The 16,558-nt window shown below is 50.6% G+C and overlaps 2 protein-coding genes across 9 annotated transcripts in view; both read right to left on the bottom strand.

Annotated features, from left to right (window-relative positions):
- Positions 1–16,558, bottom strand: part of Slc5a2 (solute carrier family 5 member 2) — a 28,286-nt gene that overhangs the window by 1,392 nt on the left and 10,336 nt on the right. The window contains exons 3-14 of one of the 6 annotated variants that reach the window (XM_048789847.1): positions 4,790–4,793; positions 4,610–4,681; positions 4,425–4,529; positions 3,400–3,564; positions 2,985–3,090; positions 2,148–2,228; positions 1,778–2,007; positions 1,320–1,455; positions 980–1,087; positions 683–833; positions 377–545; positions 89–304 (exon numbers count right to left, since the gene is read on the bottom strand). In XM_048789847.1, coding sequence (XP_048645804.1) covers positions 89–304; positions 377–545; positions 683–833; positions 980–1,087; positions 1,320–1,455; positions 1,778–2,007; positions 2,148–2,228; positions 2,985–3,090; positions 3,400–3,564; positions 4,425–4,529; positions 4,610–4,678 — 1,536 coding nt within the window. In that variant the 5' untranslated portion in view covers positions 4,679–4,681; positions 4,790–4,793. Of the gene's footprint in view, positions 1–88; positions 305–376; positions 546–682; positions 834–979; positions 1,088–1,319; positions 1,456–1,777; positions 2,008–2,147; positions 2,229–2,984; positions 3,091–3,399; positions 3,565–4,353; positions 4,372–4,424; positions 4,530–4,609; positions 4,682–4,789; positions 4,794–5,217; positions 5,373–7,136; positions 7,190–16,558 lie in introns of those variants that run through there. The other 5 variants (XM_048789850.1, XM_048789845.1, XM_048789846.1 and 2 more) reach the window with 5 other exon arrangements.
- Tgfb1i1 (transforming growth factor beta 1 induced transcript 1) lies at positions 9,563–15,134 on the bottom strand. 3 transcript variants are annotated; one of them, XM_048789851.1, is made up of 11 exons: positions 15,112–15,134; positions 13,748–13,863; positions 13,582–13,634; positions 13,331–13,473; positions 13,079–13,166; positions 12,857–12,962; positions 12,552–12,746; positions 11,209–11,382; positions 10,833–10,914; positions 10,406–10,554; positions 9,563–10,236 (listed from the first exon to the last, which is right to left on the bottom strand). In XM_048789851.1, the coding sequence occupies exons 2-11, from the start codon at positions 13,823–13,825 to the stop codon at positions 9,970–9,972; spliced, it is 1,335 nt and encodes a 444-aa protein (XP_048645808.1). In that variant the 5' UTR covers positions 13,826–13,863; positions 15,112–15,134; the 3' UTR covers positions 9,563–9,969. The 3 variants fall into 3 exon arrangements, with proteins under 3 accessions (XP_048645808.1, XP_048645809.1, XP_015346848.1); XM_048789852.1 differs by lacking the exon at positions 15,112–15,134 and adding an exon at positions 14,773–14,796; XM_015491362.1 differs by lacking the exon at positions 15,112–15,134 and having other exon boundaries at positions 13,331–13,411; positions 13,585–13,634; positions 13,748–13,764.

The raw sequence follows: 16,558 nt of genomic DNA, 5'->3' as shown, positions 1-16,558 counted from the left end.
GAATCAGACTGACAGATGGGGATGAAGATGGTTCTGGCTCAGACAGTGCAAGTCTGGTCACCCAGCCTGTCCAGAGGCCAACACTTACATGCTTTTGAGGAATAGGCTCAGTGCACAGGGAGACTATGAGAGTGAGGAGGCCAGAGCAGACGAAGAGCATGATGGCAAAGTACAGGTAGTGCACCCGGCAAATGAGTGCTGGGCATGCTGAGGGTCTCACACAGCTGCCAGACCCAAAGGAGAACTCAGGAATAAGGCGTGCCAGGCCCACCAGCAGGCCTCCAATCAGTCCCCAGAAGGCACCCTGTGGAAGAAACATCATTAGCCTGCTCAGGATGCCCAAGCCCTGCCCCACATTCACAAGTACACTGCTTACCTTCTCATTAACACGGGGCACAAAGAGGGCAAGCACAAAGACTGCAGATACAGGTGGTGCCAAGTAGCTGGAGACTGACTGGATATAATCGAAGAGCTGCCCGCCCTGTGCTGCCTGCACTACTGGTAGCCAGGCCACTGACACTGCCACAATGAACACTACCCAGATCCTGCAGTTGGGAGCCATCAAAAGATTTTTACCCAGTTCCCTCCTGTCTCCCATAACCTTGCAGGTGCTTTATGCCCCCACCCCAGGCTCATTTGTGGGGCAGGAGTTGGGGGAGGGTAGAGGGAACCTAGGCCGCACCGTCCAACTATCAGCAACTCCCCTTCGCTTGCTCGAGGCCGCAAGCGTGTATAGATGTCCATGGTGAAAAGTGTGCTACTGCTGTTAAAGATTGACGCCAGCGAGGACATGAGTGCAGCCAGCATGACAGCCAACATAAGTCCACGAAGACCTGTGCATCAACAGGAGCTGTGAGGATGGAGCTTCCAGGGTGTCGCAAGGTGGGTGCAGGCTTGGCAAGGAGTGACCCTTTACATTGGCAGTCTCCTGGCCTCCCTGCACATGTGGGCGGGGAGCATCCCAGGCACCTGTCCTCACCATTGGGCATGAGTTTCACAACAAGCCGTGGGTAGGCGATGTTAGAGCAGCCCACCTCAGTCCCACATATGCGTTTACACACCTCCGGTACCACACAGGCTACTTCGTCTGCAAAAAGAAGTCACAACAGGCTAGGACAGAGAATCTGCCTCCCTAGTAGATACTGGGAATACCAGCAGAGGAGAGAGATGGGGTCCCTGGTGGAAGGTGGGACTGGGATACTGGATTCCCAAAATTTAAAAAAGTAGCAAGAAATAGGACATAGGCACTTGAATCCTTGCATAAGAAGGGAGCTGGATGGGGCACAGACTGTTGGGCAGGACAGGAATGCAGATATTACCTGGGTAAAGAATGCGACTGATCATGCCTGGCATGACCATGAGAAACATGGGCAAAAGCTTCAGGTAGCCGCATAAGATGCAGCCCGCCTTGATGTGGGTCAGGTTCTTTCCAGCCAAACAGCGCTGCACTATGACCTATGAGAGGTGCATTCAACTACCATGTACTGTCCCCACACCCCACCCCTCAGGCCTTGCCACCCCCTCCCAGCTCTAATTTGCGCCCTGCTTCTGGTTCTGAGATGCCCCTTGTAGGTTTCCATCTTCAGATCCTGCCACCTGGTTCTATCTTAGCTCCACCAGGGCATGGCTCTCGCCCCATTAAACCATGCCTTCTACATAATTCCAGGGGCAGAGGTGAGGTGTGAGGGCATGGGGTCAGGCACCACCCATCTCAGCTCTGCTCAGGCATTTAGGATTCTACCCCAAATCCACTTCGGTCCATGCCCTGACCTCACACCTGGTCACTGCACCAGTACCAGCCTGAGACGATGGTAAGCCCCACGAGCAGTGCAGGCCAAGGCAAGTCCCCTGTCACAGGGTCCCGGAGTAGGTGGTAAGAGTCGGGCCGTGGCTGATAGCAGGAGCTGGAGATGTTGCCCACAGCCGGATCCTTGGACACCGTCAACGAAGTCATTGCTCCCAGGTATTTGTCGAAGAGCCCTGAATAGCCACCCACTTCGTGGAAAGCTGTGCAGACAAGGCCATCAGGGGACTAACACCAATACGAATACCATCCTTAGGACCCACATACTAGTGACTTGCAATATCCTGTCCCTGATTCTGGGTTGAGATCTCCATGCCCCTCCCCCATTGGCTGAGCCCCATACCGTAACCCGAGAGAACGATGGCACCCCCCAGAATGACGAAGGTCTGCACAGTATCCGTGTACATCAGTGCTGCCAGTCCTCCTGCAACAGGCCTGAATTAGTGGAGACTGCCCAGCTCCTGATCCCTAGCATATACGGTGTCTTTTTGAGAATTTGACAAGGAACCCCTCTCTGAAGAATATATCTCAAAATGATGGCCCATTCTCCAGGCTCATGCACTAGAGTACAGAGAAGCAGGGCTTGGACCAAGCAGAGGGTGGCTGAGTTTTAGGGCCCACTGATGCACTTCTTGGAAAAGCACCCACATGCAGTATCCCAGCTATTGATCCCTCTTGGCTGTTTTCTTGTCTAGGTAGTAAAAGGGAGTGATTCTCTAAGGTCTAATTCTGTTCCATCCCATCCCCAGAGACTGCCTGACAAGCCTGCCTTGGCACCAGATACCACCTACTTTATTCTGTTTCTGACCTGGGTCTCCACCCTGGGATCCTCAGAACTGCACTGAGTTTGGCTAGAGGTATTAGAGAATAGCCAAGCCACTATGTCCATTCAAGAAGAGCAAGAGCTGCAAAATTTTCATTTATCCTCAGTCCCCACTCTTAAGCCCAGCACCAACTAGGCACCCAAACCTCCAGGCCAAATCCAAGGGACAGAAGGGACAGAATATGAGCTTGTTTTCCAAAGAGTTACTTCCTTCTGACTGGACCATATCACACTTCCAAACCTCTTTGTCCCACTTTCCTCTAGTGGCTTTCCTAAACCCCAACCACAGTTCCCAGCACATTTTAAAGCCAACTCCCAACCCCATGCCCACTCCACCTAAGGCCTTGCTGTAACTACCTGTCACAGTGTAAATCATGGTGATACCCAAGAGGGCAATGACAGAAGCATAGATGTTCCAGCCCAGAGCTTGCTGAATGAATACTGCACCAGAGAACATGTCCACCTTGGGGAAGAAGAGCAAGCATACAGGTCAGGACCCAGGGGCAAGGGCAATGACCAAGTTCACCTCCTGCTTAGGCCACAATTTTGTGTGGCCAAACCTTAAAGGTTCCCCCTTTTTTCAAAGCCCCGGCCTTCTCAGGTCCTACCCAGTGTGGTCACAGCCCCTGAAACCTATTCCTTTCAGACCCCGCCCCTATCATGATTCTTAAAATGATTTCTCCTAGGTCCCGCACCCTCCTGAGATCTGTAAGACCTCCACTAGGTGGCCCCTCCCTTCTAGGAACTAGTACTGCCCGCCGCGCATGCGCACCGAAATCTTGGTGAAGATGTACAGAAATAGTGAGAGCACAGACAGGTAGAGGCGGATACGATGGCCACCGAAGCGCTTGCGCAGATACTGCGGCATCGTAATGACACCTGCGGTCAGGTACACAGGAGCGAAGAGCCAGCCGAGCAGCAGCACCACAAACAGCGCCTGTGGGTGCAGCGTGACAGTAAAGGGTGACTTCTTGTCTAGCATCCTGTCATGAGTCTTGCCTTGCCCCTAAAGGACCAGAGAGGCCTTCTCTTCCAGAACAAGAAGGTCCCAGGAAGGTCTGCACCTGGGGCCCAGAGGACAACTGCAAAAGATGACCTTCGACCCTAGGCATTAAGGAAAGGAATTTTGACACCTTACTGGATCCTTAACTAGAGCCCTTTAGTCCCTCTCAGGCTACCACCACCACCCCCTCCACCCCATGCCCTGTCAGTCCCTCCCAGGAGGATCCTTATGTTCCTCCATGCCTTCTCAAGCATATGAACCCAAGCACAGAACCTGCAGACTGACCTCAGCATCTGTCAGGCATGGCTGTCTCCCCTCTCTTCTTAACCCACTCAAACCTTTTGTCTGTCCAGCCTCAGCTCAGAGGAAGGAAGCCCTGAGTTCAAAGCCCTGATTTCCCCCAATCCTCTAAGGTCAGCCCTAGTCCCAGAGCTTTGTCTCTTCATCAACTTCGACAAAGGGCTTTAATTTGAACCAGAGATCCTCACAGAACCCAGCTTCAGATAGCATCAAAACATGTGCCTCTCCACCTCTGAGCTGCTTGGGCCATTTCAGAGAGGAGTGTATCAACACCTAGATAGGGTAGAGGCTGGTACCTGCTCATATATAGAAAGTCAGGAGCAGGACATACCCCTGCCCTGAAAGCGATCATCTTATGCATACCTCCAAACCAACTTCAACCCATGACTGGATATCCCACCCCAGTCTCATATGCCCCCCTACCAGGAGCTTCCCCAAGGACTCTCCCAGGGGTTCCTGCTGGGATGGGGTTATTGTGGAAAAGGAAACCTCACGTTCCACTCAAATCCAGCTACAGCCAAGCCGCTTGCAGCACCAGTCCCTGCCAGGCCCACAAAGTGGCCACTGCCGATGTTGCTGGCGAAGAGAGAGGCTCCAACCTTGGTGATCAGAGATGGGGATGAGCCAGGCGGCTTCTCTAGAGTCCCTCCTCCCCATCCCATGGCTGAGCCGCTCTCACCGGCCACCAAATCATGCTTCGTCCTGCCAAGAAGTAGCCACCAATGGTGCCCCTGTTGGTTCTGCACATAGACTGGGGGACAAAATTGGGGGAAACCTGGGTTCAGGACACATCTTTGGACTTCTTTAGCCTCCTCAACACATTCCTCAGCCTTGTTCCAGGCTGAAGATTAACCAGCACTCGGCTCCCCTGTTTGTTCATACCCCCACCCCCAACCTCCTCCCAGACATCCAGAGTGACCCAGGCCCCAATCCTGGTGTCCAACTACTCAAGCCTGAGTGTGGCTGGATTCTTTAACCTGACTTTTCTGAGGACCTGGGATATGGGCTGATAGTCAGCCATAATGTAGACAAAGGAACAGAGGCCTCAGAGTGCTAAACTTAATGAAAATCCATTGATCCCCCCTCATCTAGCACAATCCGAAGATTGAAAGACAAGGGGTTAATGTTGGCTAGGCATCACTGAGGCTTTCAAAAGATTTGATTGCCTTCCCAACCCTGCCTTTCTCCCTCAAAGATCTAGGCATCCTTCCCCCACACCTATTCAGGGTATCCAATAAGACCTTTTCCCCCAGGCCCCAGAAACCCAATACCCCTTCAACTTCTCACCCACAAGCCAACACCAATGACCAGCAAGAAATAAGCGGCAATGACCAAGATGTCAGCAGGATTGTCGATTAGGACCCTCTGGTCCCCTAGTCCTTGTTCAGAGCCTGCTTCTATATATTCCTCCATTCTGCCCAGGATCTGCTCCTCAAGGGACCAGTATCTGGATTCCCCTAGGGGAGGGATTAATGGTTACCTCAGGGGCAATGAGCCGACAAGTCTCCTAGGTCTTGTCCCCCCTCTGCAGATTTATTTAGCTGAATCAGGCCATATCAAGGCCGAAGGCTGGTCCTGGGGAGCTGAGCCCTTTCAAGTTCAGAAGCACTCCTCTCTGGGCCTTAGCCTCCACCCCCTCCTCAGTGTCCCAGGCTCAAAGTAACCTCATTCACCCCCTAAAAATATTATCTCCTTCAGCCTTAACCTAGGAAGACTTGTTGATCCAGGTTCTGTTAATCCAGAGAGATTTTGGGTAGTGGGGGTTACCAGGGATTGAACATGGGGGTACTTTACCACTGAGCCACACCCCCAGCCCTAAAATTTTTTTGAGATAGGGTCTCCCTAAGTTGCTTAGGAACTTGCTAAATTGCTGAAGCTGGCCTCGAGCTAGCAATCCTCCTGCCTCAGCCTACAGAGCTGCTGGGGTTACAGACATGCACCACCATGCCAGGTGAGAGATTATTTTTAACCCAAATCTGTTAGGATCACTCCCCTGCTCAGAAATCCTCCATAGCTCCCCAAGACACTCAGGAGAAGTACAAGCTCCTTGGCTCAATTTTCCAGGTCTGCCAAGCCCTGATTCCTACCTAGCCCCATAGCTTCTCCATACCAAAACTAGAATGAAGTCACAATTTCCTTACCACTTTCTTGTCCTATCCAACCCAGACTTTCTTTTATCTTTTTTTTCCTCTTTTTATTCCTGAACTGGAAATTTTCATGCCCCTCTAACTTTGCTGTGCCTTCTGCTTAGAGCACCTCCCTGCTTCCCAAATGGCCAGCTCTTCTTCAGCCCTCAGTATCTAGTCTATGACACCTCTTGAAGAAAGACTTCCCTGATTTTTCTGATAGAGTTCTGAGCACATTGTGTGACCCTTGTACAGGTCTGTCTCCCCAACAAACTAGAGACTCCTCAAGAGCAGGGACTGATCCAATTCATCCCTGGACTCCCACTGCTCAGCATAGGACCAGATGTAAGAAAAGATGGTGATTATTTGCACATCTGCCTTTCTAGGACTGACCAGACTTGGAAGTCAGGAAATGGAGGCAGGGGACTCCTATCTGATTATGGCAACTACAATCACCCTTGCTATGGGAAACAGAGAAAAATATTTTCGGGAATATGATGAATTTGCTTAAGAAATGCTTTAATATAGTTTCCTTATAAATAAATCTCTCAGATGAGAAAAGTCTGAAACCAAAATAGGCAGGGAACTGGGAGCAAATCACACTTATTTCAAGATATGGGGAGCTGAAGAGGGAGGAATGGAGGTGGGAAGATTCACTGGGTGTAAGGAATTTGGCTGTGGATATGTACAATGCAGCATTCCTCTGGTGAGAAAACTCCTGGAGGGTAACAGGTGCTCTGATTTGGATATTCTACGGTTTCTCCCTAGAACTAGTAAAATGACTAATACATGCTCAGTGCCTAGCTGCTATGGTAATGTCCTTTGGGAGGAGGCTCTGTACTAGAGTCTTATCAGTCTCAACCTTAATCTCAAACACTCAGCTTCTGGGAATAAAGGAACTCTCTTAGACAACACCAATGTGTCACTGCACCTAAACCTGCCCACAGAACAGTAACTTTATACAATGAGCAATATGTACTAATGACGTCAATGACCTAATATAACCTATATGTAGATATGTATATATATATATATATATATATATATATATATATATATATATATATATATATATANCACCCACAAGCCAACACCAATGACCAGCAAGAAATAAGCGGCAATGACCAAGATGTCAGCAGGATTGTCGATTAGGACCCTCTGGTCCCCTAGTCCTTGTTCAGAGCCTGCTTCTATATATGAGCAGGTACCAGCCTCTACCCTATCTAGGTGTTGATACACTCCTCTCTGAAATGGCCCAAGCAGCTCAGAGGAGCAGCCCTTTAACTTGACCCCTGCACCTTGCTTGCCTCTCTCTCTCTCTCTCTCTCTCTCTCTCTCTCTCTCCCTCCAACTGGGGCGCCAGCTTGAGCTCCTGTCCTGGCTTCACCACTATCTGTATAGTCTTGCACAGGTCACCAGCTTTCCAGCCTGTGGCTTATCTAATATTTGATGTACACTCATCTCTTGGTATTTGTGTGGAATTGGTTTCAGGAGGCCCCTGAAGATGCTAAAAACTAGAGATAATCAACTCCCTTGGATTAAATGGCATAATATTTGCATATAACCTACTCACATCCTCCCATATACTTTAAATCACCTCTAGATTATAACACCTAATACAATGTAAACGTTGTGTAAATAGTTGTTGTACCTTATTGTTTAAGGAATAATGACATATTCCTTAAACAAGGGCCTACAAGGCCCTTCATGATGTAACATATATTTTCTCTTCCATCTCATCTCCTGCTACTCTTGGCATAGCTCACTCTAACCCAGACACACTGGCTTTCTTTCCTTTCTTCCAATATGCCAAGCTCTTTCCTACCCCCTGGCCTTTGCATTTGCTGTTTCTTCTGCCTTGAGTGCATGTTCTTAGGCTCTTTGCTTGGCTAGCATCTTCTCAATCTTCAAGTCTCAGCCTAGACATTACATTTCACAGAGGTTTTCTCCAACTCCCTGGCTCTTTCCCCACCTCCTCTTAGTTCTCTTTTTTCCCTTTTCAATCCCCCTCCTTTCCTTTCTTCCCTGTTCCTTCCTTCATTGACAAACATTTATTGAGCACTCATTATATACTAGACACCATCCCAGACACTGGAGAAACAATGGTCAGCCAAACAAACATGTTGCCTGCTCTCAGGAGCTTTCGTTCCAGATTCAGAAACAGACAAAAACAGGTAACAAACACCTATTCACAAATGATAAGTGCTATGAGGAAGCTAGGGAGGTGCCATGAGATGGAAACTGGGGGAAGAGCTGACAGGGAAGGTCCTCTTCCTTCATTACACTTGTCACTCGTGTACTTGTTTGTCAGCTGTCTTCCCTACTACATTTTAGTTCCCTGAGGAGAAGGAGCCACATCTGCTAGGTTACCCATTTTCCCTCACCCCCACCCAAGTCTGGCCCAGTAAGGACTCAGTAAAAATTTGGTGGATTAATGAATCAAGACTGGAGATGGCCAGTTTGGGCATCCTCAAGAGAGCGAGGTAGTTGACACTAGAGAATGGACAGCATTCCCCAGGGAGGACATGTGGTAGGGAAAAAGCAGAACTGGGAAGAACCAGGAAGACTTGGAAAAGAAAAGATCTGAATATCTGTCAGAGGCCAGCATGTATTCCTAGGGGTCTAGGTGCTCTCCCTAAGGAACTGCAGGATCCAAGGTAAAGGTTCTAAGAAAGACTCATAAAGGTCTCTGGGATTTGGGGACTTCCATGGAGTCAGAACTCCTCCAGACCTGAAAACCCCTGCTCCCACCCTTTTCTGCTCTGACTTATCTCAGGCATCACTTCCTCCAGGAAGCCCTCATTGACTCCTGCTCTAATTTAGAAGCCTCCTTCCATCTCCAACAGCCTCCAGTGCTTCCCCCAGTCACTCTCCTGGCCACACCACGTGTTATCCATCTCTTCCACCAGCCTGGGAAGCTCTGCCTAGGCATGACTTATCTCTGTGTACTCAGCACCACCCAGCATGCCTGATGGAGTTACTGATGAACCAGCAGGGAAAGTAAATAATGAGTCTGAACGTGCTAACTTCCCTGCCATGTCTACATGACACCTACAGGGGTAGAACATATGGGGGTGGGGGGAGTTAATACTAGTAAGAGGCAAAGAGCACAGATCCAAACGGTGGATATAACTTGGCACTTATGGAAGGAGCACAATCTCTGAGGTTACTTTAAGGGGATAAAAATCTGGAAACCAAAGAAAGAACAGCAATTTCCTTATTTCAAGGATAGAGGAAGCTGAGGAAAGGAGGAATGAGGGCAGGAAGATTCAATAGGGCCCCAGGCTGCTGTCCTGGTTCTGCCACTATCTGTACAATCCTGCGCAGGTGGCTGCCCTTTTCAGCCTGGGGTTCAACTGATAATTTGAAATACTCAAGTTAAGATCTGAGGCTGTAGTTCCTGCTCTGGCCACAGGGTTGCGGCCTAGAACTTAACTCCCGACCGAGCCGCACAAGGGGCGGGGACTTTGATGGCAAGGTTCTTCGGCGCAGAGACACAGCACCAGTGAGACGTGGAATGTGTATTTATGTACGTAGAAAAAAGTGCACAGAATGGTGAGGGAGCGGGAAGCAGGGATGTCCTGATCTGGCCTCTGACTGGTCAGAATTGCAAGGACGCTTCCTCCAGTCAGGGGACTGTTTCAAGGGTGGGAATAGAGTGAAGGACTCACTCGGGATCTCTCTTGAGCCTAAGATCCTCTTGAGGCGTGTGGGTTAGGATGGGTGGGGCCTTTTCTGAACTTGGCCACCGGGGGACGTAGTGTACTTTAGAGACGGCTCTCTTAAGCAGGTGGGGCTACAAAGATCGGGAGTTGGGAACAGCCATAAGTTCAGAAAGCAAGACCTTGGGGTCTGGAGGACTCGCTCTTTTTCTTTGCGGGAGCATGGCCTCACGAACGGGGAGCTCTGCGGATCAGCCGAAGAGCTTAAGGAAGCAGGGCTGGCAGTAAGGCTTGCCGGCGCGCTCCTGGAAGGAGCCCTTGGTGAGGGGGCGCAGGCAGAAGGTGCAAGTGAAGTGATCCGGGTGGAAGCGGCGGCCCAGGGCCGAGACGCAGCGGCCAGTCACTGGGAGGCCACAAGTGGCGCACAGCGAGCCGCGCCGCGCATGGAAATGGTTTTCGCATAGCGGACGGCCCTCGTGCTCGAAAAAGCTGCCTCCCGAGAAGGGCGCGAAGCATTCCTGGGGAAGGAAGGCCGCGAAAGAATGAGTCAGCAGCCAAAGCCCGGGCCTGATAACTAGTACTGGAATAACTCACCCGTGACCCCTGCTAAGCCTCGCCCCGCCCTGGGCTCCTAGTCCTGCCTCCCGCTGACCCTTCCCTGCAAAGTCGGGCCCCACATCACCGCACCCTGCAGACGAAGCAGTCAGGGTGCCAGAGCGCGCTGAGCGCTGAAATGTAGTTATCCAGAATGGGGCCTTGGCAGCCCTGGCAGCGCGGCGCGAACAGCTGCAGGAAGTCCCGGCGGCAGTAGGGGCGGCCCTCACGCTCGTGGAAACCTAGGAGCGAGAATCGAATGGAATGAAAAAAAAAAAAAATGGTGCGGGCAGGACTGAAGACCTGTAAAGATCTGAGACTGCAGCACCAGCAGAGGGGCAGTGAGAGTGAGTGGTAGGGACTCAGGGATGGGTCTGGCGAGAGCAGAATGGGAGGGGATGGGATGAGAACCCGTGTGAGAGAGGATAGGGCCAGGAGAAAAGTCATGGTCCTCAGAAGTCCGGCAGGGACAAGATAGCCAGTGAATCTAGGGCTGTTAAGGTGGGTGCGCAACTCTCACCCTCATCTCCGAAGGGCTCCCCGCAGCTGACGCAGCAGAAATGCTCTGGATGCCAATGGGTGCCCAAGGCGGTAACCATCTTCTACGGGGAAGGAAAGGGAACACTCAGCGAGGCCCTCGGTCCCTTTTCCCCTCCTGCTCCCGCCTGGAACCTGGGTGACTGGGCTGAGGAATTAGTCTGAGGGGCATAAGATCTAACACGGAACTCTAGAGAGTCAAAGAGAGAAAGCCAAGTCCAAGGGGCCACGGAGGTTGTGGAGTGATAGAGTTGCGGTGGAGGTGCAGGTGGGTAGGTGGAACCAATCAGGGCGACACCCACCTCACAGGTGCTCTAGATGAGACAAATATGCAATCTAAAGGGCCAGGCGGGGCTTACGTGTCGGATAGGTTGGTTGCAGAAGCCACATCGTGGAGAGAAGCGCTCGAAGTAGCACTCGGGGCAGAAGGGGGCTCCATCTTTCTCGAAGAAACTGCTACCTCCCAGGGTGGTGGAGCAGCCACCGCAAACGAAGTGCTCCGGGTGCCAGGCGCGGCCCAGGGCTGTCACCACCTGAGATTGGGCGAGAGGTCTGGGACCGAGTGGCCCTAAGACTGCCATATGCCCATTGAGCACTGGGCACTTTACAAGGCACTTTTCAAGTCTTATCTCTGAAAGACTAGGATGAAAAAATCTAACGTTCAAGGTCCTGCAACCTGTAATTGATGGAGATTCAACTCAGTTCTTCCAACTTTGCCCCAGGATTGACTTATCCACAAGGTATGCCAGGCACAGTGCATACAGCCCACAATACTTTTAGGGGCCCATGGAAGGTTTTAATTTCTTTCAAAATCAGAAAAACAAAAAATGAACTAAAAGAAAATTATTTAAGGGGCCGAGGTTGTGGCTCAGCAGTAGAGTGCTGGCCTAGCATGTGCAGGGCCCTGGGTTCCATCCTCAGTACCACATAAAAATAAATAAACAAAATAAAGATATTTGTCCATCTACAACAAATATATATATATATATATATATATATATATATATATATATAATTATTTCATATATAATGTCAATACTTTCATCTTTATACCAACACAGCAGCACAGGCATGATTTCTTTAAATAGCAGAAGGGACCCATAAAGATGAAAATGCCTAGAGCCCATGAAAGTCAATGCCACCCAACTTTGCTGAGACTGGCAATTCTGGGATAGGAATCAAGCACATTATCAGGAGACTCTAGGTCAACCAGTGGGCACAGCTGTTGTTAGCCACATCTGCTCAGTCCATAAGCCAAGAATCAGAGCTCCCAGACCAGACCAGACTCTAAAGGGGAAAAGAAAGTCTATGGGTGCCTGAGAGATGCTGGATAAAGCAGTGAGCCTTTTGTGAGATGGGGATTTGAAAGGAGCTAGCACAGTTTCTGGCAGACAGTAAGACCACAATTGTAACTAGATTGGAATTCTCTACCACTTATATGCTGTGTGAGTCAGAGATTCAGTTCACCCACAGAACATAAATAGTGGGCTAGGAGTATAGCACAGTGGTAGAGTACATGCTTAGCATGTGCAAGGCCCTGGGTTCAATCCCCAGCACCAAAAAAAATCAGAAAAATAAAAATTATAAATAAATAATATCCCCTTTACAATGTTATTTATTTAAAGGGAACAACCCTGAGCCTGATTCTCAATAAGGATGGGTCTGTGGATATTTATCTCCTTTCTCACAGGAATCCACTTACCTGCCCAGCAATAGGTTTACTGCAGGAACTACAGAGACCCTTGGCCTGGGTGGGAACACCACGGCGGCTGAGGTCAGACTGGAGCAGCCCTAGCATGGTGTCCAGGCTGCCCTTGTTAGTTGGCTCTGGAGGGGATGGGGAACCTTCATTAGTGGAGCTCACCACTGGTGGCTGGGTTGGCCCAGAGGCTGGAAGCTGCAGTAGGGAGGACATAAGAGTTGAGTCACCAAGGCAGTAGATGTGGAAGGGTCTAAAATAGGTCAAGGAGTCAAAGTTCACACTAGCCCACACCTGGCCTGACTCACATGGTTCTGGACACGGAAGTCAGAGAGTGAGGCCATCAGTCTATCCAGCTCCAGAGTGGCCGAGGTGGCTGAAGGCTTTGGGAGAACAGGTGATGGGCTGGGAGGACTGCAAAATCATATTTGGTGTCATCTCAGAGCCTCCCAGAGAAATTTCCCTCTAATAACTCAAACATCCAAGACCCATCACTTCTCTCCCAGCTCTCCCAACTATGCCAAACTCACAGGCTGGGTCTTTTCTTGTCTTCAGATTGTTCCTCCTTCTGTTCCCCTGCAGTCACCTTGCTAGATGGGAACTGAGACATTATTTCATCTGGAGAGATAAGAGATAAGTAGTGGGCATGGGGCCATGTTCAAGCCACCCTCCCATTCAAAGGTTTGTGTCCCTTTAACTGGACATTTAGAAAGTCTGTGCCCCTTAGTCTCTACCCTGCCCTGCCCCCATCCCATCAAAGTCTGTTTCAGTAACCCTGGTACCTGTGATGTTGAATTGGGTGGCATTAAGTTCCTGAAGCAAACGGTCTAGCTCACAGAGTCCAGTGCCCAGGACACCACTGGAAGAAGAGAATGGAGGGGCCACAGGGGCCGCAGGCTTTGGCGATCGAGGCTTGCATACCGTGCTGAGAAACAGGGTAGGAGCTTGAGTTTAGGAGTGGGTAATCCAAGCCTCCTCACCTGAGCCTCAAGTGGCTTCCCCTTCTCAGTGCCCTATTTCCTAGGACCCTCACCTGTATAGATGGTCCTTGTCCCCAGAGGCTCCTGAAGATTCCCCAGACCCTGTCTACAGAGAGAAGAGACACCATGTGTGGAATGACAGGTCTGTGCTTTGCCCCACACATGCTCAAATTCTCCTAGGCCAGAGTGGCTACCCCAGACCCCCATATCTTATCTCACCTGCGGCTGGTGGCCATAGGGTGGGGGAGGTGTGAGTGGCTCTGGGGGCCGCTCTTTTGGAGCCCCTGACCTTGGCATGTGTGAGGTGGTGGTCTCCAGGTCAGAGAGCAGGGCATCTGCAGGGAGAGGCCCTCAGGGTGAGAGATTAAGGAGTTAAGGTTAAGGGCAGAGACAGGGCCTTAATTGATTAGAGGATAATAGTTCCAAGTAGGCATTATTTGGAAAGGGCAGAAGCCAATATTAAGAACAGAGATCAAAACGCATAAACATGGGGCCAGACCAAGGCAGAGAAGTGGAAGGCTAGCAAGGAGTATTTATGAGCAGACATCCAGACTAGCTAACCCAGAGTCCAGCACAAACCCAGCCACCTGCTTCATTTACTCTCCACATCTTTCCCAATGCAGTCAAAATTGACTCTACTGGAGCCAAATCTGGATCCACTTTAAATTGCTCAATTGGCTGTTTGCCTGGCACCCAACTTCCGGATACTTACTAATTCCTCCTTCTATCTAAACAGGCCCCCGCCCAGCCTGGTCCGCTTCCCAGCCCCACTGAGTCCCACCCTAAACTCCTCATTGGTGAATTTTCTGGGACCAGCTTTCTGATTCCCTTCTTCTCCCAGGTACCAATACCAGTTCCCTCTACTGAGGAGCAGCCTCTACTGCAGGGTGCCTGAACATCTTGTCTCACATGGAAGACACAGCCTTTCTGCCCCAGTTCAGCAAAGAGAGGACAAGATACCTGGGTCCTTCTTCTTGCCCCCAAACATCCCACACTAGATCCAGGTGCCTTGAACCCTTTCCCTTCCAGAATCTAGAAGCCCCTGCCCCTTCACTCTTCCTCTCTGGACATCTTAGTGGAACCCTTTACTTTTCTGTAGCATCTTGGCACTCCTCAATTATTATTCTCTATCCTGCCCCAAGGACTTGACCTTTACCATACTTAGGAGCCCTTAACTCTTTCCTTCCCAAAATCCTGGCGCAGGCCCGCTGGTCACTTTTATTTCCAAAATTGATGTCACACACCTCTCCGGTTTCCTTTCCCAGTCCCTGGAACCTAAGGCTCCTTTAACCCCTCCCTTCCCAGAGTCTCTTAGTCCAGGCGCTGCACTTCCCTGACCATCCAAAGTCAGAACTGAAGGAGCCGAGCGAAGGCAAAGGGAGGGAGCGGCCAGCCCAGGAAAGGCAGGAAGGGAGAGGCAGGAAGGGGGACGTGGAGTGGAGTCGGAAAGGAGTCTCGAGCAGACAGAGAAAGAGCAGGAGTGAGAAGACAGGGATGGGGAGATGTGCGGAGTGCAAGGGTGGGGAAGCGTTTTCAAGGCAGTGGTGAGAAGCTGGGGACCCCGGGTTCCGGGCCCCACTCACCCAGATCCNGTCCGGGAGCTGAAAGCCGGGCCGTGACCATGTAAGGAAGCTGGGACCCGTTGGGATGGGGATGGGGGGAGTGACGATGAACCGGGGAACCCGGGGTGGGGGCGTGGACGAAAAGGGAGCACCGGGGCCCACCCAAACCCAGCCCGCTGGTCTGCCGCGGAGACGGCCACACCCCGGGACTGGCCTAAACTGAACAGAGAGCCCAGGGCGGCCAGAGCCAGAGCCCGAAGTGGCTCTTCCAGATCAGGCTGTAGAGCCCCTGTCTAATGAAACTCATAACCACAGACTACTCCCGGCCCAAAGCCAGTATTAAGTCCTAGACAGAGGCCCCTCCACCCAGGGCATTCCTGAGAGGCTTGTCAGCTGACAGAATTTTTGAGCTGGGGACAGGAGTGCTGTTCTAAGGATCTGTCAGATCCCAGATTCAGAGACCTTCCCTTGGAGACCCTGACAGACAATCAAATACATTACTAGACCCCCCCACACACACAAAAAAAAATATCAGAGACAGAGGACACCGAACCCAACTAGACTCTAAGGTAGAAACCTGGAAAATGATATACAAATGAACAAGGAAAATGAAACCCAGGCCCAAGCCCCAAACAGACTCAGCACTCCCAGTCAGTCTGCAAGACTAAGCCCTTCCCCAACCCTGAGGTGCCCCAGGCTATTCCAAAGTAGCCCCTTCCCAAGATTCTGATGAAAGAGAAGAAAGCAAGACATAGACTCCAGCCCCAAACTAACCAAAAGCTTTCCCCTGACCAACACCCTGAGAACTCAAGGTAGAAAAGTGACACTCAGGGCTGCTCGCCTGGCATGTGAGCGGCCTGGGTTCGATCCTCAGCACCACATACAAACAAAGATGTTGTGTCCGCCTAAAAAATAAATATTAAGAAATTTTCTCTCTCTCTCTCTTAAAAAAAAAAAAAAAGTAACACTCAGAGATGGGCAAGGACAGCTGTCCTGCAGCCACTCTGGTAGATAGACCTGAGAACTGAACTGTGGGTCTTAACCCAGGAGCAAGTCAGAAGCTGGGAAACTTTTTTAAAAAAAGTACTGATGCCCAGGGCAGCCCTCCAGTCCAATTCCATCCGAAAGGGCACAGGCATCATATTTTTTAAAAAAGCTCTCTGCACAGCCTGACAACCAGAGACCTAGACTAATATCCAAAGAGGCAACAGCATATGCCAACCTTAGTTTCCCCAAAGCAGACCCAGGCAGGCCCAATCCAGAATTCTCCTGAGAGTCAGGCTGTCAAGTAATCAAGGATCTGGAAGTCAGATGATAGAGACCTTGGAGACCAAAGCAATGTGAGTCCTTCCCTCACCTGAATGCAAGCACAAGGCTGTGGCTCTCTCTGGACATGATTAAAACAGTACCTTGAAATATATGGAACACAGCAGGCCTTCCCTCACCCAGAAAGCATTAAGAAACTTGG

Source organism: Marmota marmota, unplaced genomic scaffold (genome assembly GCF_001458135.2).
Source record: "Marmota marmota marmota unplaced genomic scaffold, marMar, whole genome shotgun sequence".
Classification (NCBI taxonomy): Eukaryota; Metazoa; Chordata; class Mammalia; order Rodentia; family Sciuridae; genus Marmota; species Marmota marmota.
Note: the sequence above shows the minus strand (reverse complement) of the source record. Positions and strands in the feature narration are given on the sequence as shown.